The sequence below is a fragment of the Colias eurytheme genome, chromosome 8 (assembly GCF_061535395.1).
Source record: "Colias eurytheme isolate Ceu_HAF_F1 chromosome 8, ilColEury1 Martin Lab GWU primary, whole genome shotgun sequence".
NCBI lineage: Eukaryota > Metazoa > Arthropoda > Insecta > Lepidoptera > Pieridae > Colias > Colias eurytheme.
The window spans coordinates 10,542,707-10,564,034 of record NC_142987.1 but is presented as its reverse complement, the minus strand read 5'-3'; the positions used below and the strand labels follow the sequence as shown (position 1 = coordinate 10,564,034).

The window sequence follows — 21,328 nt, the reverse complement described above, 5'->3', positions numbered from 1 at the left end:
TTTATTATTTTTCTTACATAATAAGTAATAACATGTCATAAAGCGATAACAATAGTAATTTGTTTATTTAATAATACTATAATTTGACTAGAAATGCATTAAGTACATATAATTCTAATAATTAATAGGTAATAATAATTGTGCGTAATAAATTGTAATAAATTTAATAAAATACGTTTTATTAATTTGTTCTTTATGTGAACATTTTAGAATAAATTTACGAAAAATGAGAGGCGAAAACTATATTCACAATAGTTTATTTTGGTGTTTTATTGAGAGGCTGTATTGAATTTTATAACTATAAACCTGTACTTTTATATACTAATATTTCTAGAAGGAATAAATCTTTAGTACCAATATTATATTATCTTAAGAATATCATTGAGGTTAATTATGTTTTAAAATTTAATTATTTATTCCAAATAAGTACATGAAAATTGAAAAGTACTTATATAATTCACATATTATATTTTGTGTTTCCACAGCGGAAGGTCATAATATCAAATTTAAAACTTATCAAAAATTTATACATTAAAATAATGAATCGTTTGTTTTATTCAAATTACCTCTAATTTGGTCTTTTGTTAAAAATTTAACACGAAAACTGTTATAGTAGAATTTTTTCACTATATTTTAAGCCGAATTACTATTTCAATTTCTATCAAATTGATTTTCTAATCAAAGACATATTAAGTCATAAAAGTGCATTCGTGATTGGAGTAATTGCGAATGTAGGGTAGGTACTTGCATAATTTCGAAAATTCATCTCTGATATCTTTTGAGGGAATAATTTGATTATAAATGTGTCGAGCCGTTTCAAAGGAGATTAGATACAAACACTGATGTATCAAAAGAGTATGCTCGCTCAGGAGTCAGGCATTTACCCGACTCGTACTGTCATTCTAGAAAGTATATATAACTTATAGATTGGAATAAGGCCCTGTTCGCAATTACCCCAAAACCACTAAAACAAAAAATTAAATAATTTCGCTATTCTGCTCCGTTTCCCGTCTCTGCTGGTAAGACCTGATCGGTTGTATAAATGCTGTAAGTACTCCGGCCATGACAATCCACCCCCCGCCGAGGTAAAAGGATAACTCCCAGGATAACGTTAGGTCGTATATGAGTCCTGGGAACGATAGAATTCTGTTAGATCTAAATGTCATTCTTTTATACCTAGATAGGTAGTCTATGTATATCGTAAAACAAGTTAGTTAGAAAAAGTAACTTCATAATAATCTATTTTTTACGAATCATAATAATTTTTTCTAGCTTCTGCCCTTCGCGCTTCTGAATTCATACACTTAATACTGTAGCATCTACAGTGTAGCTTATGATTTGTTTTCATCTAGAAATATATCGGATAAAACTACATAAAATGCACACACATTCAGTAGTTTTTGAGTTCAATGAGAGACTGACAAACAGACATATTGCTGTTGTTCTTATAAAAACTTCCCAAATAGTTTCAATTTTATAATTTCACTATTATTTAGTCATTATTTACACCCCTAGATTTTACACCCCCAAATGTCATTATCAAATACACAATAGATCATTAAAACACAAAATTACATTTTATTACAGAAAACAACTCACCAGACAGCGGTGGGCCAATCAAATGGCCAATCCCCTCCGCCAACAGCACCAATCCGTACGCCGAAGTAAAGTCATCCAAAGATACCAACTTGACCAACAAGCTTGGTACAAAAGTAAAAGATGCGGCGAACATCAAGCCAAACGTTCCACAAACGAAGGCCAATAGCCAATAGTTGGTGACCACTAAGGGAATAGCGGCTACTGAAGCGCCACAGAATAAAAGGCAAGCGGCGTATAGATTGCCGATGGAAACACTAGGGAAATCCCCTATCCAGCCTAGGCCTACCTGTAGGAGGAAAACGAGAATTAATTTTTAGGAGGTATACTTACCTACTACGTAATAAAATGCAGTTTATTTTACAAGGTAAAGCAGAAGTGTGTTTACGAGAATTGTAAAAAATAGCTTCGATATGATTTGACGACTTCGCATTATATATAGGTACCAATTTCAATTCAGAATAGTGTAGTTCAGTTAACGATAATTTTTATCGTCAATATAAATAATCGAAATTAACTTATTTATCTAGAACAGCAGTAATTTATTTGAAGTAATAGTAATTGCTAATTTGCATAGCTATCTAACCATACAATAAAGTGCCAATTTAACTTTGCAGCAAAAATTAAATGAACAATAACCGAAACTAAAAACGATATATCAATCTATACTTCAAATTTCGAAGCTACCGTTGATAAAATCCGAATATATCCAAAACCTTCGGTTATATTTAGTCTGTGGTAAGTGCAAGAATTTGGCACAGATGCGTAAATATCAGGTGACATTTGCTTTCTGGATTTTCTATTTTTGTCATAATTTATTGAACGTTAATTATATATAAGTTCAAATTGTGTTCCAATATTTTCAAGTTGCTCTATTTAGTGAAATGATTTATTTTCTTGGGTATTAGGTATAGGTAAGTACTTCGTTTCATAAATACAATATTCATTAAAAATAACATGACTTAACTATCTACCCACTGGTGTAAGTAATAGTATAAACCAGCCGTGTAAAATAGTCATATACACTTTTTGATTGATTACCTAAAGAATACAGCCCCCACATGCAAAGCAATATTATTTCCAGTGTGAAAAAATGACAGCGCTATAGGTCGTCTAGCGCCATCGCTTTCCCACCCTAAAAATAATATAGTCTTCTTAAATAATGGTTACCCTAAAAATAAAATATTATATTCAGCTTCTTATTGTGTACCTAAAAACATACGATCGACTGTCCTATCCTAACCTAGCTTTGGTACAAGACTTTTTAGTGTCAAGATAAAGTAAGTATGTATTTATACAAGGGTAGTGCATTTACCAATCAAGTACCTTTATGACCTGAAAGTTTGGTGAGCGAGATAAAAGTAGTTTCTAAAAATTATACAGAATCGTAAATCGTAATGTAAAATAATGTGTAATACTGTTCTAGATGGTCCAGCGAACTTTCTATAAAAAAATATGGAATATCCCAAGAATGCAGAGGTATTTTTAATTGCAAAAGAAATAGCTTTCCTGGACTTTTCTCGGTTAGAAAGAGAACGAAGATCGCGATACCGTATCTGTCTTATAGGCTCTCTTGAAAACGAGAGCGTTGGCCCAACAAATTATCACTTGCGCAAGAGTGGTAAGAGATAGCAGCCTATTGACGTTTCTCTCAGAAAATAGAGGTACGGATAATGTACTTGTACCTTCTCGCTCTGTCTAATGTTTGAAATTTATAGGCTAAGTTTTTCCTAAATAATTAAAGGTACCTCTAGGATATAGGTAATTGGGACTTGATACTGTAATGTCTACTATGCAAGGAACATAATGCCGGATTGACCATTTTTTTAATCTTGTACCTACTATTTCAATTCAACCAAGGCAGAGCTGATGTTTTAAATAAAATAAGTGACTCATAAAATATTTTAAACGATTTACTTTCGCGATAAATCGCGATTTATTTATTATTTAAATAAAACTAAGTATATTTTTAAGAATTTCATGCCTGTGTCCTATGTAAAATGTTCGAAACTTATTAATCCCGACGTTTCAAATAAATCGCGTTTAAAATCCCTAAAACTCGAGCATGCAACACTCACAATCAAATCACAAATAACTCACCATTCCAATAGTATTGGTGATACCAATCAAACTCAACATCACGGCTCCATCATCATCATTATATCCATTGTTCACCATGTGCTCAGCGAGGTAGAAATACGGCACAATAAACCATACAAATATTATTATTGTTCCAACACAAAGTATTATGAATGTGACCTCTTTGAATAGTTCCACGTTAAACATATCCTGTAGGACTGTGACGCAATCGTCGTACCAATTCTGTAGACAATAAGGCATATATTGTTATCATAATAATAAACCATAAGACTCACAATCGCATATCAAAATGCTATAAAGAACTAGACTCACAAATCACAATCGCCTGTCAAAAGGTCGTCGAAAAATATGAGTGATATTGTATAACACATCCATTGAAATTAGAACCTTATTTCTGGGTAGTAATGTTCAAAGTGTATTGTGTTGTGTATTGCTCATAAGAAAACTGCTTATTATATAGGCGCGTAGAGTTTTGCTCGGGACAATTTTAATGCGTGATTGTGAGTATTCGTTAAATAGTGATATATTATACAGTTTTATTTTTGTCAGAGACAACGCGAATAACTTGTTATTATAAACTAACTATGTATTAGCCAGCTGTTTTAATCGCGTGGAGTACATAATAAAAAATTAAAAATTATATAACTCGCGCGAGTTTAAACTTGACATCTGAAAAATGGTCCTGTCCCTTTCACTCCATTCTATTATCACGTGAGAGTAAAAGAGACGGGTATAGGTAGCAGATCTCAAGTTGACTCGCGCGGGTTGTATTCAAATTTATAAATTTATAAACGGTGCATAATATTGGCAGAGTTACATTTTTTAAACTATTGCATAGCTTCTATCGCGGGCCTTGAGCGCGGGGACCGAATCCAGAAATTCCGTAACGAAAAACCTCACGCTCCCCACACCGACGGGCGCGGAGGTGTGGCTTGAAGGCATAGCATGCAATAGCTTTACCGCGGCAGTCCCCGAGTGCCACACGTGTATTTTATTCTATTAACTTGGACAAGAAACATTTAAATTGATTGGATTTCACCTGGTGCATGATAAAAATATACAGACGGACAAAATGAAATAATTACAATCTTGCCCTACAAGCGAAATTATATTAGCAGTTTTCGATGATACATAGCAAAAAAGCAAGAGTAGGTCAGGTTAAAATTAACCACTGTCATCATTGTGGCAAAAATAGAATGTTTTAAAAAATTATAATTAATTCATAACGCTGTCTCTGCGCGGCTGCGCCTTGTTTCATCCAATTGGCATATTTTACGTGATGCGCGACAGATCAAGATCGACAAGATATCGGTCAATTAGGGAAAGCTGGCATGTTCACAGTACTCACACTTATGCAATTTCACTTACAGTATGTTCAAAAATAAATGCGACTCTAGTTTCATTTTAGACTTGAATTGTAAAATGGGTGCGTTGTAGATATGTATATGCAAATATAATTACTTATGAAAGCTCTCATAATTTACCTGTAAAATTATAATTTAAAAGTAAATCAATTGATGAAGTTAATTATTTATTCTAATAATAATCAATTGGATAAAAGTATTAATAATCATTCAATTATCAAATAATAATTAAATTCCTGACTTTGGTCGAGTAAAGATATCTAAGAAATATTATATTTGTAGTAAGTACGTTATACCTACCAATACGCGCTAACAAATATGTGTTACATGTTTATTGTATAATTTTCACACTATTGGTTTTAAACTCAAACTCAAACATTTATACAATTAGACTTCTTCTAGAAGCACTTTTGAATCGTCATAACAGTTTTAACATTTACCACCAATTCAGAAAGCAGTATCTATAGAGAAGAAGAAGAATCTATTTAATCATAATCGTAATCTTCTACTTCACTGTAACTTTCATCGCTCGAAGAACTCGATGTTTCGTTGTCGGAATTTCTTAATGTTATTATAAATGAGTCAGTGTAATTATCTACTTTTGGTTCTAATTGAATATATTTTTCCTCATGTTCTCGCGTCTTTCTCCAAACGTCACTAAACATATCCAGACTAATAGCATTTGCTTCCTTTCTAAATAATTCTTACACAGTTTTCAAGTTAAAGTTCACATTTTGTGATGCTACTTTCCCTTTAATTATGCCCCATAGTAACTCTATTGGGTTGAGATCTTTGAGGATTGCATCAAGTAGGTAAAAATTGTGTATAGTTTGGCTTATTTTTTTTAATAATGTGATAACTCTGATTATTAATTAGTTAGTTGATTTTTGAAAAAAAAATTCCGATTTTAGTCAAAATTTATATTTTTCTAACAAGATCCTTATCATCCAAATTTCCACCTTGGTGAGAAAAATTGACATTTCTAATGAAAATGAACAAAAAATTAAATGATTTTATTAAATACTGTAAAATAGTCTATAATTCTTCCATTTACTGTATCACAAAATTCTTCATAGATTTTTAGATATTCGTACTACACCAATTACATCACCCTGTATTTATAAACAATTGCAAAATATGACACATACATAGGCCGGGAGATACTGACACAAAATTTCGGGTCATTTGTAACAGAATGGCGGTTCTACAGAGGTCTTATTACGCAATGACTAAAAGAAAAATGATGGTCAGAACTCAGAACGCTGGTACCGGCGGACTAGTCGCGTGGGCGTTAGTCGAACTCGTCGGATAAATAGCGAAAGTCAAACGATTTACAAATCGTTTGACTTTTCCGCGGTATGGCGACCATTTGGAATCGTCCGAAAAGTATGGCATGGCAATTTTAGTAAATGGCTGCACGACTATGGTTACCTGTGCAAAAGTGAGCTCGGTACAAATGGTTGAATTGTTTTTTTTTTTAATCAACGCATTCACGTCGGTATGGCGGACTGTAAGTCACATCGTAACTGTATGGCATGACACTACCGCCTACATCTTTTTTAAGGGCTATCGGTAAATTCTAAAATTTTTGTGTTACAAATCGTTGGACTTTCGCTATTTATCCGACGAGTGTGACTAACGCCCACGCGACTAGTCCGCCGGTACCAGCGTTCTGACCATCATTTTTCTTTTTGTCATTGCGTACTAAGACCCCTCTAGACCGCCATCCTGTTACAAATGGCCCGAAATTTTGTGTCAGTATCTCCCGGCCTAACATGTGCAATGTGTAAATGTGTTGACGTTCCAGCTCTTCTTAATATACCTATAAGAGATTGTCTTATAATTAGTTTATATTTATTTTAGGAAATAAATTAAAATCTGAAGATAGTCACAGTATTAATTGATTCGGTGGATAAGTTATGGCTCAGTGGTTAAGGTCAAGGGTTTTGACTTGCAAAAATATTCTTGATTTTTCAATATAGGTTCATTCTCAACAGCTTATTTTATTAACCGACTTCAAAAAAAAGGAGGAGGTTATCAATTCGGCCGGTATGTTTTTTTTTTTTTTTTATGTATGTACACCGATTACTCCGTGGTTTCTGAACCGATTTACGTGATTCTTTTTTTGTTCGATGCGGGATGGTGTCGAATTGGTCCCATAAAAATTTTATTCGAATAGACCCAGTAGTTTTTATTTTATGAGCATTTTTGTCTGTATTTGTAAATGTTGCAAGTGCAAGTTTGAAGTCGGTTGTTTTTAACGCAGTTATTGACTTGTATTATATGACATACTCTTGGAATATGTTTAAAATACTGGTTTATGTACTTTTGTTACTTAATTATGAATGTGTCGTATAATAAATTGAATAAATTGTACTCACCTCTTCTTCCTCATTTACCGTCATCATGGAATTTTTAAATATATCAGGGCAAGACGATGCCTTCAGTTTATAACGCTTTATATTTAAAATCGCGTTCCTATGGCTTATAGAATTTAATGGCATCTTCAAATCGCGTAAATAATGATGATTAACAGATAATTGCTTTTTAAACCAATCACGTCTATTGTCTTTGCTGTCTTGTTTCAAGAGCGGTTTTAATTCTTTTGACCCGGACATTGATCTTCTTGTTACTTTTTGATCGTCGTTTGATTTCCCTTCGCCTTTCGTACCTTCGGCAGTTGCATTGTTATCTTTTACGTCATCTTTATTTTTAACTATCGGCTGAGTAACCATATTCGGTTGTAGAGTTTTCCTTAACGCTAAATCTCGATCGAACAAGTTACTTGCAAATGACACGTACTTCATGCTATCATCACACTCTTTACTTGTGTTCGTAAAGCCGCTGTTCATCTGAAATTATAGAAAGTTATATTGTTATTAACAATTCATTATCAGGCACTGTTATAGATCAATTTTATGTATAAAGTATACAACATACCTCAACAACATTACTCATATTCGATGGCATATCTATAAGAGATCTGGTTTTCCTCTCATCATTCTTCTTTTTCATTAACACCATAATTTCACGACGTCTTATAGTAGCTACTTCATCTTTTATCACTTTCTCGGCCGAAACACCCTTTGATATAAGACGCTTCATATTCTTACCACGCGAAAACTCATCATTATAAGAAACAGAATTGGCAATTGAGGCGGAACTGGAATATTTAGATTTCAGATCATCTCTAACAGATTTCTCTTCGTCCCTTTCAGATTTCTCTTTCTCCTGCTCCAAGATCCACCAGTCGGGATCTCTCATAACGCACCCACACACGCACAAATTAAGCAAAGTACCAGCCAATAAAAGGATCGTTCCTCTCCAACCGTATTCTTCTATAAAATATTGTGTCATCGGAGCGTAAATAAATGTTCCGACTCCAGTACCACAAGCTCCTAAACCGACAGCGAGATTCCTTTTCTTTTCAAACCAATAAGCGATGGAAACAACCGCAGTGACGTATACGAGACCGAGGCCCAACCCAGCGATCACGCCAAACGTCAACATCATCAATTCTATTGAATTTGAAACCGACGCTAATACAAAACCAAGCGTGGAAATCAAACCACCCAATATTGTCATACTTCGACAGCCATATCTATCCACCAGAGCGCTCATTACTGGTCCCGACAAAAGAGGTACAGCAATGAACAGACTGCCAATCCATGCTGTAGTCGCTTTGCTAGCTTTAAATTCTTCAAGAAATTCCATATACAGCAATCCAAACGAGAAACTAATACCATCAGCGATCACTGAGATGACAAATGAAGAAAATACGACCACCCATCCCCATCCACCATCTGGTATCTTTGCTTTAGGAACTTCGACTATCTTAATAAGCTTTTGTTTTTCTTTCAAATCATTACCCTTTACATGATTTTCTTTTGTTTCGTTGTCTGTATCGATATTCACTTTTGTGCACTTTCCATCGAGATCTTTATTATTTTCCTTACTATTAACGGCAAGTAGGTCTTTATTACTAACTTCGACTTCTGGACTAGAGAAGGATGTGGAACCAATACTTGTAGTATCATCATCGCCTTTAACTATACCCGATGTCGAATCGGTTAGCAAAGATTCACGTACTGCATCTTGTGGTTTTAATTTATCTTTTGGCGCGCGATTTCTCAATACTACAGATGACTTTTCGTCTAACTCCATATCTTACTATGTTACAAATAATACTGGCAGTGGGGACTGATTCAAATAATAGATTAACGTCTTAATCTTGGATCTCTGGCTGAATATCTACTAGACTGTCTAGCCACGCTGTTTAGTTTTAAGGTATTCGGCTTGTTTTCAACAGGTACCATGAAGATCTTTATCAAAGGGCTGAAGTAGGCAGTTTTAAAGTGACCCATGCAAGGTCGTCACTGTCTTAAAAAGTTAAAAATTGTAGTGCGAAGTCTTTGAAACCACAAAGCTCTGCTCCTGAAAAGATAAATATCACAATTACAATAGACAATAGAGCGTTTCTATGGTAATTGATATTAATATATAGCCATATTAAAAGTTAACTACATACATCCGATATTAAATTACAAGGATCAACGAAATAAATAACAATGATATCTAAGTGCAGTTAACTACCAGCTGACTCTTCATATTTTTAATCTATAATTCATAGTCGAATCTTATGAAACTTATCATTCATAGTCTTTTAAATAGAGTATAAATGAACCCAGGAATCTTATAAAAATATTACAAAACTGAAAACACAGATACTGCGCGTCTACCAAATGTTAAAAATAGTTTATATGGCCATGAACTGCACTTTTATAGGGCGCTTTTTCCCTATTAATTCTAATAGTCTGTCTAGCCTTGACTTTATTTTATCGCCGTAAGATCGTGGTTCTTCATAAACAAAATTGCCTACAACATTCTTTAGGGGAACCAATTAATCTGATATTGAAATATTGCAAACATTCTAAAAATATCTATTTTTTATTAGCAAATGTGGTATGAGTAATATTCTTTAAGGGCGCGTATAAAGTCAAATCACCAATCAACTTTTAGTTGATACGTGTAATATTCAAGACCAAATATAAAAAATAAAATATATGTAAAACTTGATGATATTTTCGATGATATTGTCAGATCAAAAACATAAAATATTGAAATTGACTCGATAGAAAAAATTCACGAAGTTACCTCTAAATTTCACACTTTTACGTTTTTTACTGGACATGGTAATACTTATTATGATTTTTTTTTCATAAACAATTATATTAAAACATTTGCAAGATATTTGTCAGAGCATTTTGTGTAATTACTTTTAGTTTTGGTTTAATCACGATAAAACACTTTTGGCGCTTACTATATTTTTAATTACGCAAGAAATCATCTTCCATCGCACGTTCCGGGAGCTAAAAACATAATTCTATTTCATACATCAGACGCTATCGCTCCGTTGAGACGAGTAGACCACGCTAAAATTGCTGCGCCGTGTTTTATAATTACGCCGAATATTGATTTGTTGAAAATGGTAAACAACAAAATGAAAAGACTTAAGAAACGAGAACTAAAGAAGATTCAAATTGAAAAGATAACTAAATGTCGAAGGTTATAATAGTATTGTTATAATATTAATAAATAATAATTATAATATAAAAAGATAAGTCTTGATTTACCTATTTGAGAAAGTTTAGTTTCTGTAAAATAATTTCCGCGGGCTGAGTATTGACGCGATAGCAGCAGCAACTATAGATAGGTAAATAAAATTCATAGTGGTACCTTATTCTTACAGTCGCGGTGCAATCAATCAAGTCAAGAAAGATTTATATTATTATTACTATAGGCAGATCCTATGTTCGCTCCAGTAAATAATAATATAAATAATATGTAAACCGGTTGTGAATAGTACATATATTATATTATATTTACAATCTGTATTAGATAATCATACATAACATCTATACATAGGTATAACAAATTCGTACGAAAGTCAAAACTGTACTTACATTGAATAGGTATTTTTTTATAATATACATATGTATATGTATATATATATAATATATTCATAATCTGTATTACATAGTAATATGTAGTACATATCTATACATAAATATAGTTTTTAGAATTTTTGTATGTCTGTCTGTATGTATGTCTGGGCTCTAATTTTGGTGCAGATATAGCTTGAGACCTGAGAAAGGTCATAGGATGAGTTTTATCCCGTAAATAAAAAAAACTGTCTGTGTTTGTCTGTTTGTTTGTACACGCTAATCTCCGGAACTACTGGACGGATTTGAATGAAAGTTATTTTGTTGTGTAGGTACTATTATATTATCCGGGAAATATAAAATAATAATTTATTTTGAAAACTGAAACACCTGATGCAGAACCGCAACAGACCACCTAAACTATAGATTCATTTGAGAAAGTTTATCCAGGCGAGTTTGGATATTATTATTTGTGTAAATTCTGTAAATTCGTTTCCGCGAGTTGAGTATTCATGCGACGATATTTATAGATACCTACATTCATAGTGGGTACCTACAATTTACAAAGACACTTTTTATACTTAGTTATGTAGGTACCTAATTCCTACGGTCGCCTTGCAAATGCAATCAATCAAATCGGGAATGTTTTATAATATTATTATATATATATATATATATATATATATATATATATATATTATAGTATTACTATAGGTAGATTCCTATGTTTGCTCCAGTAAATAACCAATACAAGTTGTGAATAGTAACTACACATTATATATATTTACAATCTGTATTAGATAATAATATTACAATCACATAGGTATAAAAAAAAATTGTACGAAAGTCAAAACTGTACATTGAATATTTTTACGGATACTTGGGGCGTGATTTTCAATCGATATAGTAGCCAAAAATATAGGTACATAGTTTATAGAATTTTTGTCTGTTTGTCTGTATGTATGTCTGGCTCTCTAAGCTCTAACTTTGATAGAGACTTTTAGCTTGAGACCTGAGAAAGGACATTGGATAGGTTTGTTCCCGTAAATCCTAAAAAAACTCTATGTGTCTGTTTGTTTGTACACGCCAATCTCCGGAACTATTGGACGGCTTTGAATGAAAGTTATTTTGTTGTGTAGGTATTATCTGGGCAATATAAATATACAAATTCGAAGATCTAGAATGTATGATGAGGGACCCTGAGATCACACTCTAACATTTATAGGAGTGACGTCAACAAAAATTGTTGCGTCTGATGGAAATTTTCTGTTGATTAAAAAAAATCAAAGATCTGGAACATCTGATATAGACCCATAAGAGCCCAGCTACACATTTATAAGAATGACGTTTTACAAAAATTTTTCAGTCTGATGATTCAGTCTAATTTCACAGAACAATTTTAAATTTGGAAAATGTGGACCCTCACTCTCAACCTGTGTCTACTGACTATTGCCACGCAGAAAAAAATACTCCAGAAAGGTACCTGCTAAAGTTACCAGCTCTCGATAAAATAATACGTAAATTTCGAAGAACTTTGTAATATTTTATAAAGGATAATTTTTATTTTTATTTTTAGAATAATTGCTGAGTCGAAAAATGTCGTACAATCTAATAGTCCATTGAATAAAAAGTTCTAGAGTGCGTGAGTTAGTAACGTAAGATGTTTCTTCGGAAACATGTCCAGAGTCCCTAGGTAATAAACATACTAAAACCCCGGGCCACTAGGAGGAGCCCCGGAGTGGGGGGAGGGGGAAAATGGGTCCATTTTTTCATTTTTCGCTTAAATCTCAAAAACGGTACATGTTAGAGAAAAACTTTCAAGGAAAAGTTGAAAGGCCATAAAATTATCTACAAGTTGTACCTGAATCATTTTTTCCTATATCCTACCGTTTCTGAGTTATACGCAGTAAAACATGATTTTGGCTCAAACAATTTCCACATCAATCGATCAAAAAATATTTCTTTCTTCCAAAAAACTCAAAAGTGCAACTTGTGACCGGTACTGATAGATTGCTCTTAATTAGGTCTATAATTGGTATAATAAACACATTCCTCCATGGAAGCCTTTAGGAGGAATCGATTGTCAAAATATTATATTATGGTAGTTTGAGTTACTGAACTTGATCTTTTTATTTTTTTCTTCCAAAAAACTCATAAGTGCAACTTGTGACCGGTACAGATAGATTGCTCATAATTGGGTCTATCATTGATAAAAATACCAGATTCCACCATGGAGGCCTTTAGGAGGTATTGAATTTTATTAGGGTAGTTACGATACATGAACTTTTTAACTAACTACCCTAATAAAATTCAATTCCCCGTAAACGCCTCCATGGTGGAATCTGGTATTTTTATCAATGATAGACCTAATTATGAGCAATCTATCTGTACCGGTCACAAGTTGCACTTTTGAGCTTTTTGGAAGAAAAAAAATAAAAAGTTCATGTATCGTAACTACCCTGATAAAATTCAATTCCCCGTAAACGCCTCCGTGGTGGAATCTGGTATTTTTAGCAATGATAGACCAAATTATGAGCAATCTATCTGTACCGGTCACAAGTTGCACTTTTGAGTTTTTTGGAAGAAAAAAATAAAAAGATCAAGTTCAGTAACTCAAACTGCCCTAATATAATATTTTGACAATCGATTCCTCCTAAAGGCTTCCATGGAGGAATGTGTTTATTTTACCAATTATATACCTAATTAAGAGCAATCTATCAGTACTGGTCACAAGTTGCACATTTGAGGTTTTTGGAAGAAAGAAATATTTTTTGATCGATTGATGTTGAAATTGTTTGAGCCAAAATCATGTTTTACTGCGTATAACTCAGAAACGGTAGGATATAGGAAAAAATGATTCAGGTACAACTTGTAGATAATTTTATGGCCTTTCAATTTTTCCTTGAAAGTTTTTCTCTAACATGTACCGTTTTTGAGATTTAAGCGAAAAATGAAAAAATGGACCCATTTCCCCCCTCCCCCCACTCCGGGGCTCCTCCTAGTGGCCCGGGGTTTTAGTATGTTTATTACCTAGGGACTCTTGACATGTTTCCGAAGAAACATCTTACGTTACTAACTCACGCACTCTAGACCCCCCTTGGAGGGACTCATTCAATGGACTATAACCAAATTAATTAATCAAAATAAAGTTCTGGAGGAATGTGTGTCGTCGACTGCGTATGTTTATTTAAAAATAGTATCTATACTCGCTATTTCGACAGACTTTTTTTACGGATTCGTGCTCTATACTGTTTCCCTAATATTGTTTTTTTTTATATATTACATACAGACAGTTTTTTTATTGTTTTATAATATGTTTAGATTATCATTAATAATTATAAACAAATAATAATAAAAAGACATATTACATAATTTGTGAGGATTTCAACTTCACTGTTTTATACAATTATTTTAGACAACATACCTACTAACTACCGAAAATACGCGTTGAACGAGCGAAGAATATTGTGTATAATTTAGCGTGCGATGAACTTTACGTACGTTGGATGAGCCGGGTGTATGAGGGTATTGTGAGGGCGCGCGGCATGGCGCGTAATGGGCGAGGCTTAATCGTAGAATTATCTGGCTTTATACGCCCTCTTAAGGTAACTAAGTGCAAGGAAACGATAAACTATAATTTTTCAAATTTTGTATTAGGTATAATATAAGGTCTCGGTAGGTAGGTATTAGGTATTACATATTAGGTACTTTTTTATGATTTGTCTATAAGTATGCAATGTTTAATCTTATAATATGCTCATTAGACCAGAAATATATATGTATAATAGTTATTATTGATTGATTTTATGTATACTTACATATTTTTTAATTAATTACGTTATTGGTAGTGCCATCGCGATCGTCTGCACGTCTGATATCTTTTGCCACCCCAGTTGCCTGGTAGTGACTGTTTTTAGCAATAAGACGGAATTTATGGCCCTATTCTCTATAATCTATACGCCTATATTTGTATGTTGTATTGTTTTCTCCTGCTTCTATGTAACTACAAAGACTAAATAAATATATCAGAAAAGGTAGAGGTCATAACAATAGAGCCAAACATAAATTTCTTCGCGGTTATTCCCACCGGCTAGTTAATAATATTTAAACAGGGGATGTTATTTTTAGTGCTCTTAGCTCTTCCCTCTTTTGTTTTACTCTCAATATAGACAACTAATATTATCTATAGAAATGACTAGCTAAAGCCCGAGTCTGTTACCTACAGCTACAGGTCTAAAAAGCACAAGAGAACAATGTGTATTTTCTACTAACATACTAGGTATATCTCCGTACAAAATTTAATAGGATACAATCAGCGATTTTTACGTAACATAGTAACCCATCTATAAAACTTTCATGTTTATAATATTCGTAGTAGCTACTTCTTGTGTAATCATTTAACCATCGGCGAGCTGGCCAACAATCAACAACAAATATTTACTGATTGAACTTCGTAATTGTTAGGTATAATATGAATAAGGCTTTAGGCGTAACTTTTAGCTATACCCTTTATACATATTCTTCTTATATATAAAAATGAATCACAAAATGTTTTGGTAAGCGCATAACTCGAGAACGGCTGAACCGATTTCGATAATTCTTTTTTTATTATATTCCTTGAAGTACGAGGATGGTTTTTATGTAGAGAAAACGTAAATATGTACCACGGGCGAATCCGGGGCGGACCGCTAGTATATAATAAAAACTCTACAATAATTAAATTGTTTCTACAACCTATATGCATTTAATAAAAACTCTACAATAAATATATTGGTTCTAACTTCTACTAGTTATTGAAAAATTGGGAAATAAATACCTATTCTAGGTACATATATATGTAGTTTTAAAAATATCTAGCTTTATTTTTTCGATAGTTGGTAGATAACTCAGAAGTAAATCACGTTTTTCGCTCTATCGTTCGTTAGGAATATTGAGCCAGGTCATGCTCCAGGGATAGACTGTCTGGCGTCTGCTCAAGGAAATATACCAAGTAGGTATTATGTTCATAATAATATTATGTGTACGTTATAAAATTATGAACTATGATAAAAATATGCATGGGGTTTATAAATATCGGTCACCGTTTCTTAATGATAACCACGTGACCTATTAAAAAGAGAGCCTATATGTACGTTTTCTAACTAAAATATAACACGTGCACATCGAAAAATACCATGAAGTGATTTCATAATAATACAAACGTGGAAAAATCACACAATCATATACCCATAATAACACTACTGTACCACTATAACACCATAATACCACGTGGCAACACGAAATTGTATATAAGAAAAGTACCACGATTAATATTATAATATAGAGCTGTATAATTTAAATTTATGATAATAAATGAATTCGGCACACTTACCGGTTCGACGACTTTCTGTTCCGTTACACGGGACCATCCGGTTTGAACGCACGTTATCGTATGAAATTGGCGTCAAGGAACGATCGATAATATCGTAGTAGAAACCACTATGAAGACCCCACCCGCCCCTCCCTGCCTTACCGTGAATACGCACAATCGATGGAACCGCATGAGCCGCGAAGGGTCTCGTTCGATGGTCTTTGTCGTGACGTCATCACGTTGAACGTAAAAAATAGCGTAGACGTATGATTCAGTAAGTTTTAATTTTGTTATCACTTGTTTAATTCATCGAAGCTACTATATATTATATCAGTAGTGTGAAGTATAACGATAATTAACCAACTTATCGATTAATCCGACATCGAATGTAAAGTAGGTACCTACTTAAATAAAAACAGTTTTTACAACTTATTACATTACTCTAATAAATGCTTTATTATGATTTTATCTGAACAAAAAATAACTTCTAATTTTAACTACTTATTTCGTTTTATAAAGTATATTTTCATTTTTTTCGTGTAGTTTAAAGTTATTTATTGCATAATACTTTATTCTACTATTAGACAAGCCTGAGCTTAGTTAATCTTTGCAAGAAAACAAAATATTTGCTCGTTATGGAGACATGGTCCCGTGAGAGCGATTTGTGTTATAATAACATTAAATTGTTTTTTATAGAATATTGATGTAGAATACGGTGATTTTAAGGGTGCGCGGTTTAACTCTGACGTCATTGGGGATTTATGATTCCCTTAAGTAATAGAGTCTATAAAAACATTATAGGTATTACTTTTACTTGTATAATACTAGCGACCCGCCCCGGCTTCGCACGGGTGCAATGCTGATACTAAAAACACTACAAAAAACTGTGAACGTTGTACATATATAAAAACATAGCGGCCCGCTCCGGCTTCGCACGGGTATAAAATTAAAAATACATAGCCGGGCGGCCGGCCGGTACCGCCGCAAACGCTAGGTCCCGCAATTTTTAAAGGCCGCTGCATACGTGACGGGATTTTACCCGGACGGGACGTGACGGGAAGTTTTGGAAACATCGTTGCATACAAAATGTATCCAAATACGTATATGTCACGGGAACATCGACGGGACGGGAACGTGGACGGGAAAAATATCGTCGCCGACGATGTTTAGCACGTCCCCGTCCCGTCCCGTCCCGCACGTGCCCCGTCCCGTCCGTGATTTCGCTACGTATGCACAGTCACTCCGTTCGTGCCGGAGAGATTAATAGTGACGCCTTCCAAGTATCGAAAATGGACGATGAAAAACTGATCGAATGTGTACGCTCTTATCCAGCGTTGTATAATTTAGCGAACCCACAATATTTAAATACAAAATATGGCAATTTTATTTTTATAAAAATTATTTATGGCGTAAAATTGCTGTGAAATTGTCATACAGTGAAAACGGTAAGTGTTATTTAATGAATATATTGTGGTATATTCCTAACTATACTTAGTCCTTTTCACCTATGATGATTCCTGTGACACTTCATCGTGTTCTGAATTACATATTTTATGTTTAAAATGCCAAAATAATTTTAGTGCATAATATTTTTGTTTTATGGCGGCATTATTACCAAAAATATAAAAATGAAACATCTTAAGCTTATAAATCAAAAACAGTATTGTTTAGTTTAAATTCAAATTCAAATTTCTTTATTTGCAGAATGTAGATTACAAAGATGTTAATGTTTTCTTGACGGTCGTAGCTTCTTCGTCATCTAGAGCAATAGCAATTAAAGCCAATTCTTGAATTGAAAAATCCATCTTTCGTTGTTCACAACACTAGCACGTTAGATCAGAATCACGTCACGGTGCGTATGCGTTTGCTCCACGTTCCCGTTGTGAACCAGGCAATCACGTGCCCGTCCCGCTCACGTCCCGTCCGAGGTATTTTCCCGTCACGTATGCAGCGGCCTTAAATCTGTAATATCTTCGAAAATATTCACTTAAATCATACGGTGTAAAGGGCCATATAGATCTATATTAAATGAACAATGTATTCAAGGTATTTAATTGGTTAAGGATTAATGCTGTATTGGTTAAAATCGCATCGAAAATTAGCCATTATTTGTCGTAAAAATTAAATGACAAAAAAAGTTATTGTGGGTTATCCATAAGAGATAGACATATACCATCGCGGACTTTTCTGTAGACCTTTTCAATGTGTATAATACTTAGTACATTATTTTGATAAAACTCGTAGGGTTCAGCCTGCGTTTGCAATATAAGCGGAAAAAATGTAATTTTTTACGACATCACATTAGAAACCTCAAAAATAACAGTACTTCTCCACTATTTAATGGATGTTATTATACATATAAACCTTCCTCTTGAATCGATCTATCTATTAAAAAAAACCGCATCAAAATCCGTTGCGTAGTTTCAAAGATTTAAGCGTACAAAGGGACATAGGGACATAGGGACATAGGGACATAGGGACAGGGAGAGCGACTTTGTTTTATACTATGTAGTGATGATGCATGGAAAGCATTAAGAAATTTTTTGTTAAACTAGCGCCCGTTCATAAAGTAGTAGCAATACCCCTATAATCGTAATGCAACAAAAATTATAGCCAGGCGTATAATAAATATGTTAATAAACAACATACTAGAAACATATATTGAAACAAACAAAATCGCGTTTTATATTCCTTTGGAAGTTGTAAAATTTCGTAACAAGTTCAGGATGTAATCCCTTTATTATAAGTAAGCCATTTATTAAAGAATTAGACCGTACCTATGGATAGGTATAGAAAAACGTTTACGTACTTAGGCAACGTCAATACATTTTTTATTCCTGAATGCATAATAACAACTTAATAAAATATAAAAGAGCAAACCATTATTTATTTTCTTAAATAATAACACCCTATCGATTATACCGTTTTGATTTTTAAAAGTTGAAAATTTATATGTTCCAGGTAACATTTCAATTTAAATAATCGCGCCAACATCAATGAAACTTCTTAAATAATTAGACCTGAGACTTTTGGTTAGATACGCGCATTTTTGAAATTAATAAAATAGGTATCATATTATTAAGTGATCATTAAATATGCATTAAATGCATTCTTATTAATCAGATATTACTATAACTAATACGGAATTACGGAAACATACAGAAAAAATAAATAATGGACAACTTTAATATAGGAATCATAAAATAAATATTAATGAGTGAAATAAATTAATATTTTGGTGTTACTAACGTTGTTTTAGCTACTGATACAAAGTAATGATTTATAGTAATTACCTCATAAATTAATTTGTGTTTTAATTTTAATTTAAAACTCGTTTTTTTTAGATAATAAAAAAAACAAGCAAACAGGAATGAAATGTTCAATAATTATCAAGAATATATTTTCATACATAAAACTATGTGTTCATATATCCATACTATAATATTATAAATGCGAAAGTAACTCTGTCTGTCTGTCTGTTACTCAATCACGCCTGAACTACTGAACCAATTTGCATGAAATTTGGTGTAGATATATTTTGATACCCGAGAAAGGACATAGGATATAGGTTTTATCCCGGAAATCCTACAGGAACGGGTTTTTCTCTGAAAACGCGGGCGGAAAGCTAGTATTTATATATTTTATAGATTGCAATTATACTTAATTTGATCAAAGTAATTTGAAAAATTAATGTTACATGCGTTCGCGTCCGCGTCCGTAATGGCAACTCTGTTACATAATACTTCAAAAAGTATTTTTCGAATGGAAAATATAATTGCACTGTAAATATTGTAAGATTATTATGTTTTAAATATTATTACAATTTACAATTATTGTTTTATCTTAATTTAAATTTAATAAAAATTCAGTGTGGCGGATGTCAAAAATGCTTTCAATGACACTTGGAAAATTGAACATTTTTCATGGCAACACCAACACGTTCTTTTTCCCTGTGAAGTTGTTAGGAGACACGTGCGTAAAGTACGCCGGAATCCCTAAAAATATTTCAAAATGAGTGAAGGCACAGCGACTATCCGTACTCGTAAATTCATGACCAACAGGTAAAAGTGCATATTATAGAAAGCATCGAAAAATGTTTGTTTCATGTGTAAAACGCGTCCATCCCACGATGACAGGTTATGTGACAACGTTTGTATCGTTTTCAGATTGTTGGCCCGCAAGCAGATGGTTTGCGATGTCCTCCACCCAGGCAAGCCCACCGTCAGCAAAACAGAAATCCGTGAAAAGCTGGCGAAAATGTACAAAGTGACACCTGACGTTGTTTTCGTATTCGGTTTCAAGACGAACTTTGGTGGCGGCAAGTCCACAGGATTCGCACTTATCTACGATACCCTTGACTTTGCTAAGAAGTTCGAGCCTAAACACAGGTTAGCCCGCCACGGCCTGTATGAAAAGAAGAGGCCTACACGCAAACAACGTAAGGAACGTAAGAACAGAATGAAGAAGGTGCGTGGTACCAAAAAATCCAAAGTAGGTGCCGCAGCCAAGAAGTGATGTGACGGTATAGGACTGTAAGTAAATAAACTCCAAAAAAACTGCATTTTGTGTTTGTATTTACGATTCCTCATATCTCACTGAAACATTTAGTTGATGCTTTTGAGATGAATAGTGGCTTTTACTATAGATTTAAATTAGTATTATTAGGTGCAATTGAGTTCAATATATTTAAACAATATTTATCAAGGAACAATAGTAAATGGCAATAACATTTTTGTATTAAATGCCTAAAATTGGTCTTTACAGTAAGTAATGCAATTGTGAATTATGTTTAAAGTATATTTTGTATGTTCAATCAAACTAAATATTTTATTAGATTATTCTAGTCATGATTATTCAGTAGTAATCACAGTAATTATTGCCATAAGTCTGTTTTATTTATTGCAGATATGACACTACCAATATTTTAAACTAAATTGACAATGAAGTTGACATTATATTATTCAATTTCAATCATA

The 21,328-nt window shown here is 33.3% G+C and overlaps 2 protein-coding genes across 2 annotated transcripts; one reads left to right on the top strand and one right to left on the bottom strand.

The window, feature by feature from the left end:
• Positions 1–455: 455 nt before the first annotated feature.
• On the bottom strand, positions 456–16,459 carry LOC149906764 (monocarboxylate transporter 14-like). Its single transcript, XM_090104937.1, has 6 exons — positions 16,374–16,459; positions 8,001–9,494; positions 7,442–7,912; positions 3,697–3,918; positions 1,600–1,885; positions 456–1,129 (listed from the first exon to the last, which is right to left on the bottom strand). Exons 2-6 carry the CDS (start codon positions 9,222–9,224, stop codon positions 978–980), a joined length of 2,355 nt encoding a protein of 784 aa, XP_089961063.1. The 5' UTR covers positions 9,225–9,494; positions 16,374–16,459; the 3' UTR covers positions 456–977.
• A 3,810-nt stretch (positions 16,460–20,269) lies between these two features.
• Positions 20,270–20,913, top strand: RpS24 (ribosomal protein S24). Its single transcript, XM_090104307.1, has 2 exons — positions 20,270–20,413; positions 20,519–20,913. Exons 1-2 carry the CDS (start codon positions 20,364–20,366, stop codon positions 20,865–20,867), a joined length of 399 nt encoding a protein of 132 aa, XP_089960433.1. The 5' UTR covers positions 20,270–20,363; the 3' UTR covers positions 20,868–20,913.
• The last annotated feature ends 415 nt before the right edge of the window (positions 20,914–21,328 follow it).

Excerpts from the sequence above, each read along its gene's own strand:
- LOC149906764 (XM_090104937.1), bottom strand. The coding sequence starts at position 9,224 with ATGGAGTTAGACGAAAAGTCATCTGTAGTATTGAGAAATCGCGCGCCA. Across the intron at positions 7,913-8,000 it reads ATATGAGTAATGTTGTTGAG|ATGAACAGCGGCTTTACGAA; the intron begins GTATGTTGTATA and ends CTATAATTTCAG. Across the intron at positions 3,919-7,441 it reads CGGTAAATGAGGAAGAAGAG|AATTGGTACGACGATTGCGT; the intron begins GTGAGTACAATT and ends TATTGTCTACAG.
- RpS24 (XM_090104307.1), top strand. The coding sequence starts at position 20,364 with ATGAGTGAAGGCACAGCGACTATCCGTACTCGTAAATTCATGACCAAC. Across the intron at positions 20,414-20,518 it reads CGTAAATTCATGACCAACAG|ATTGTTGGCCCGCAAGCAGA; the intron begins GTAAAAGTGCAT and ends TATCGTTTTCAG.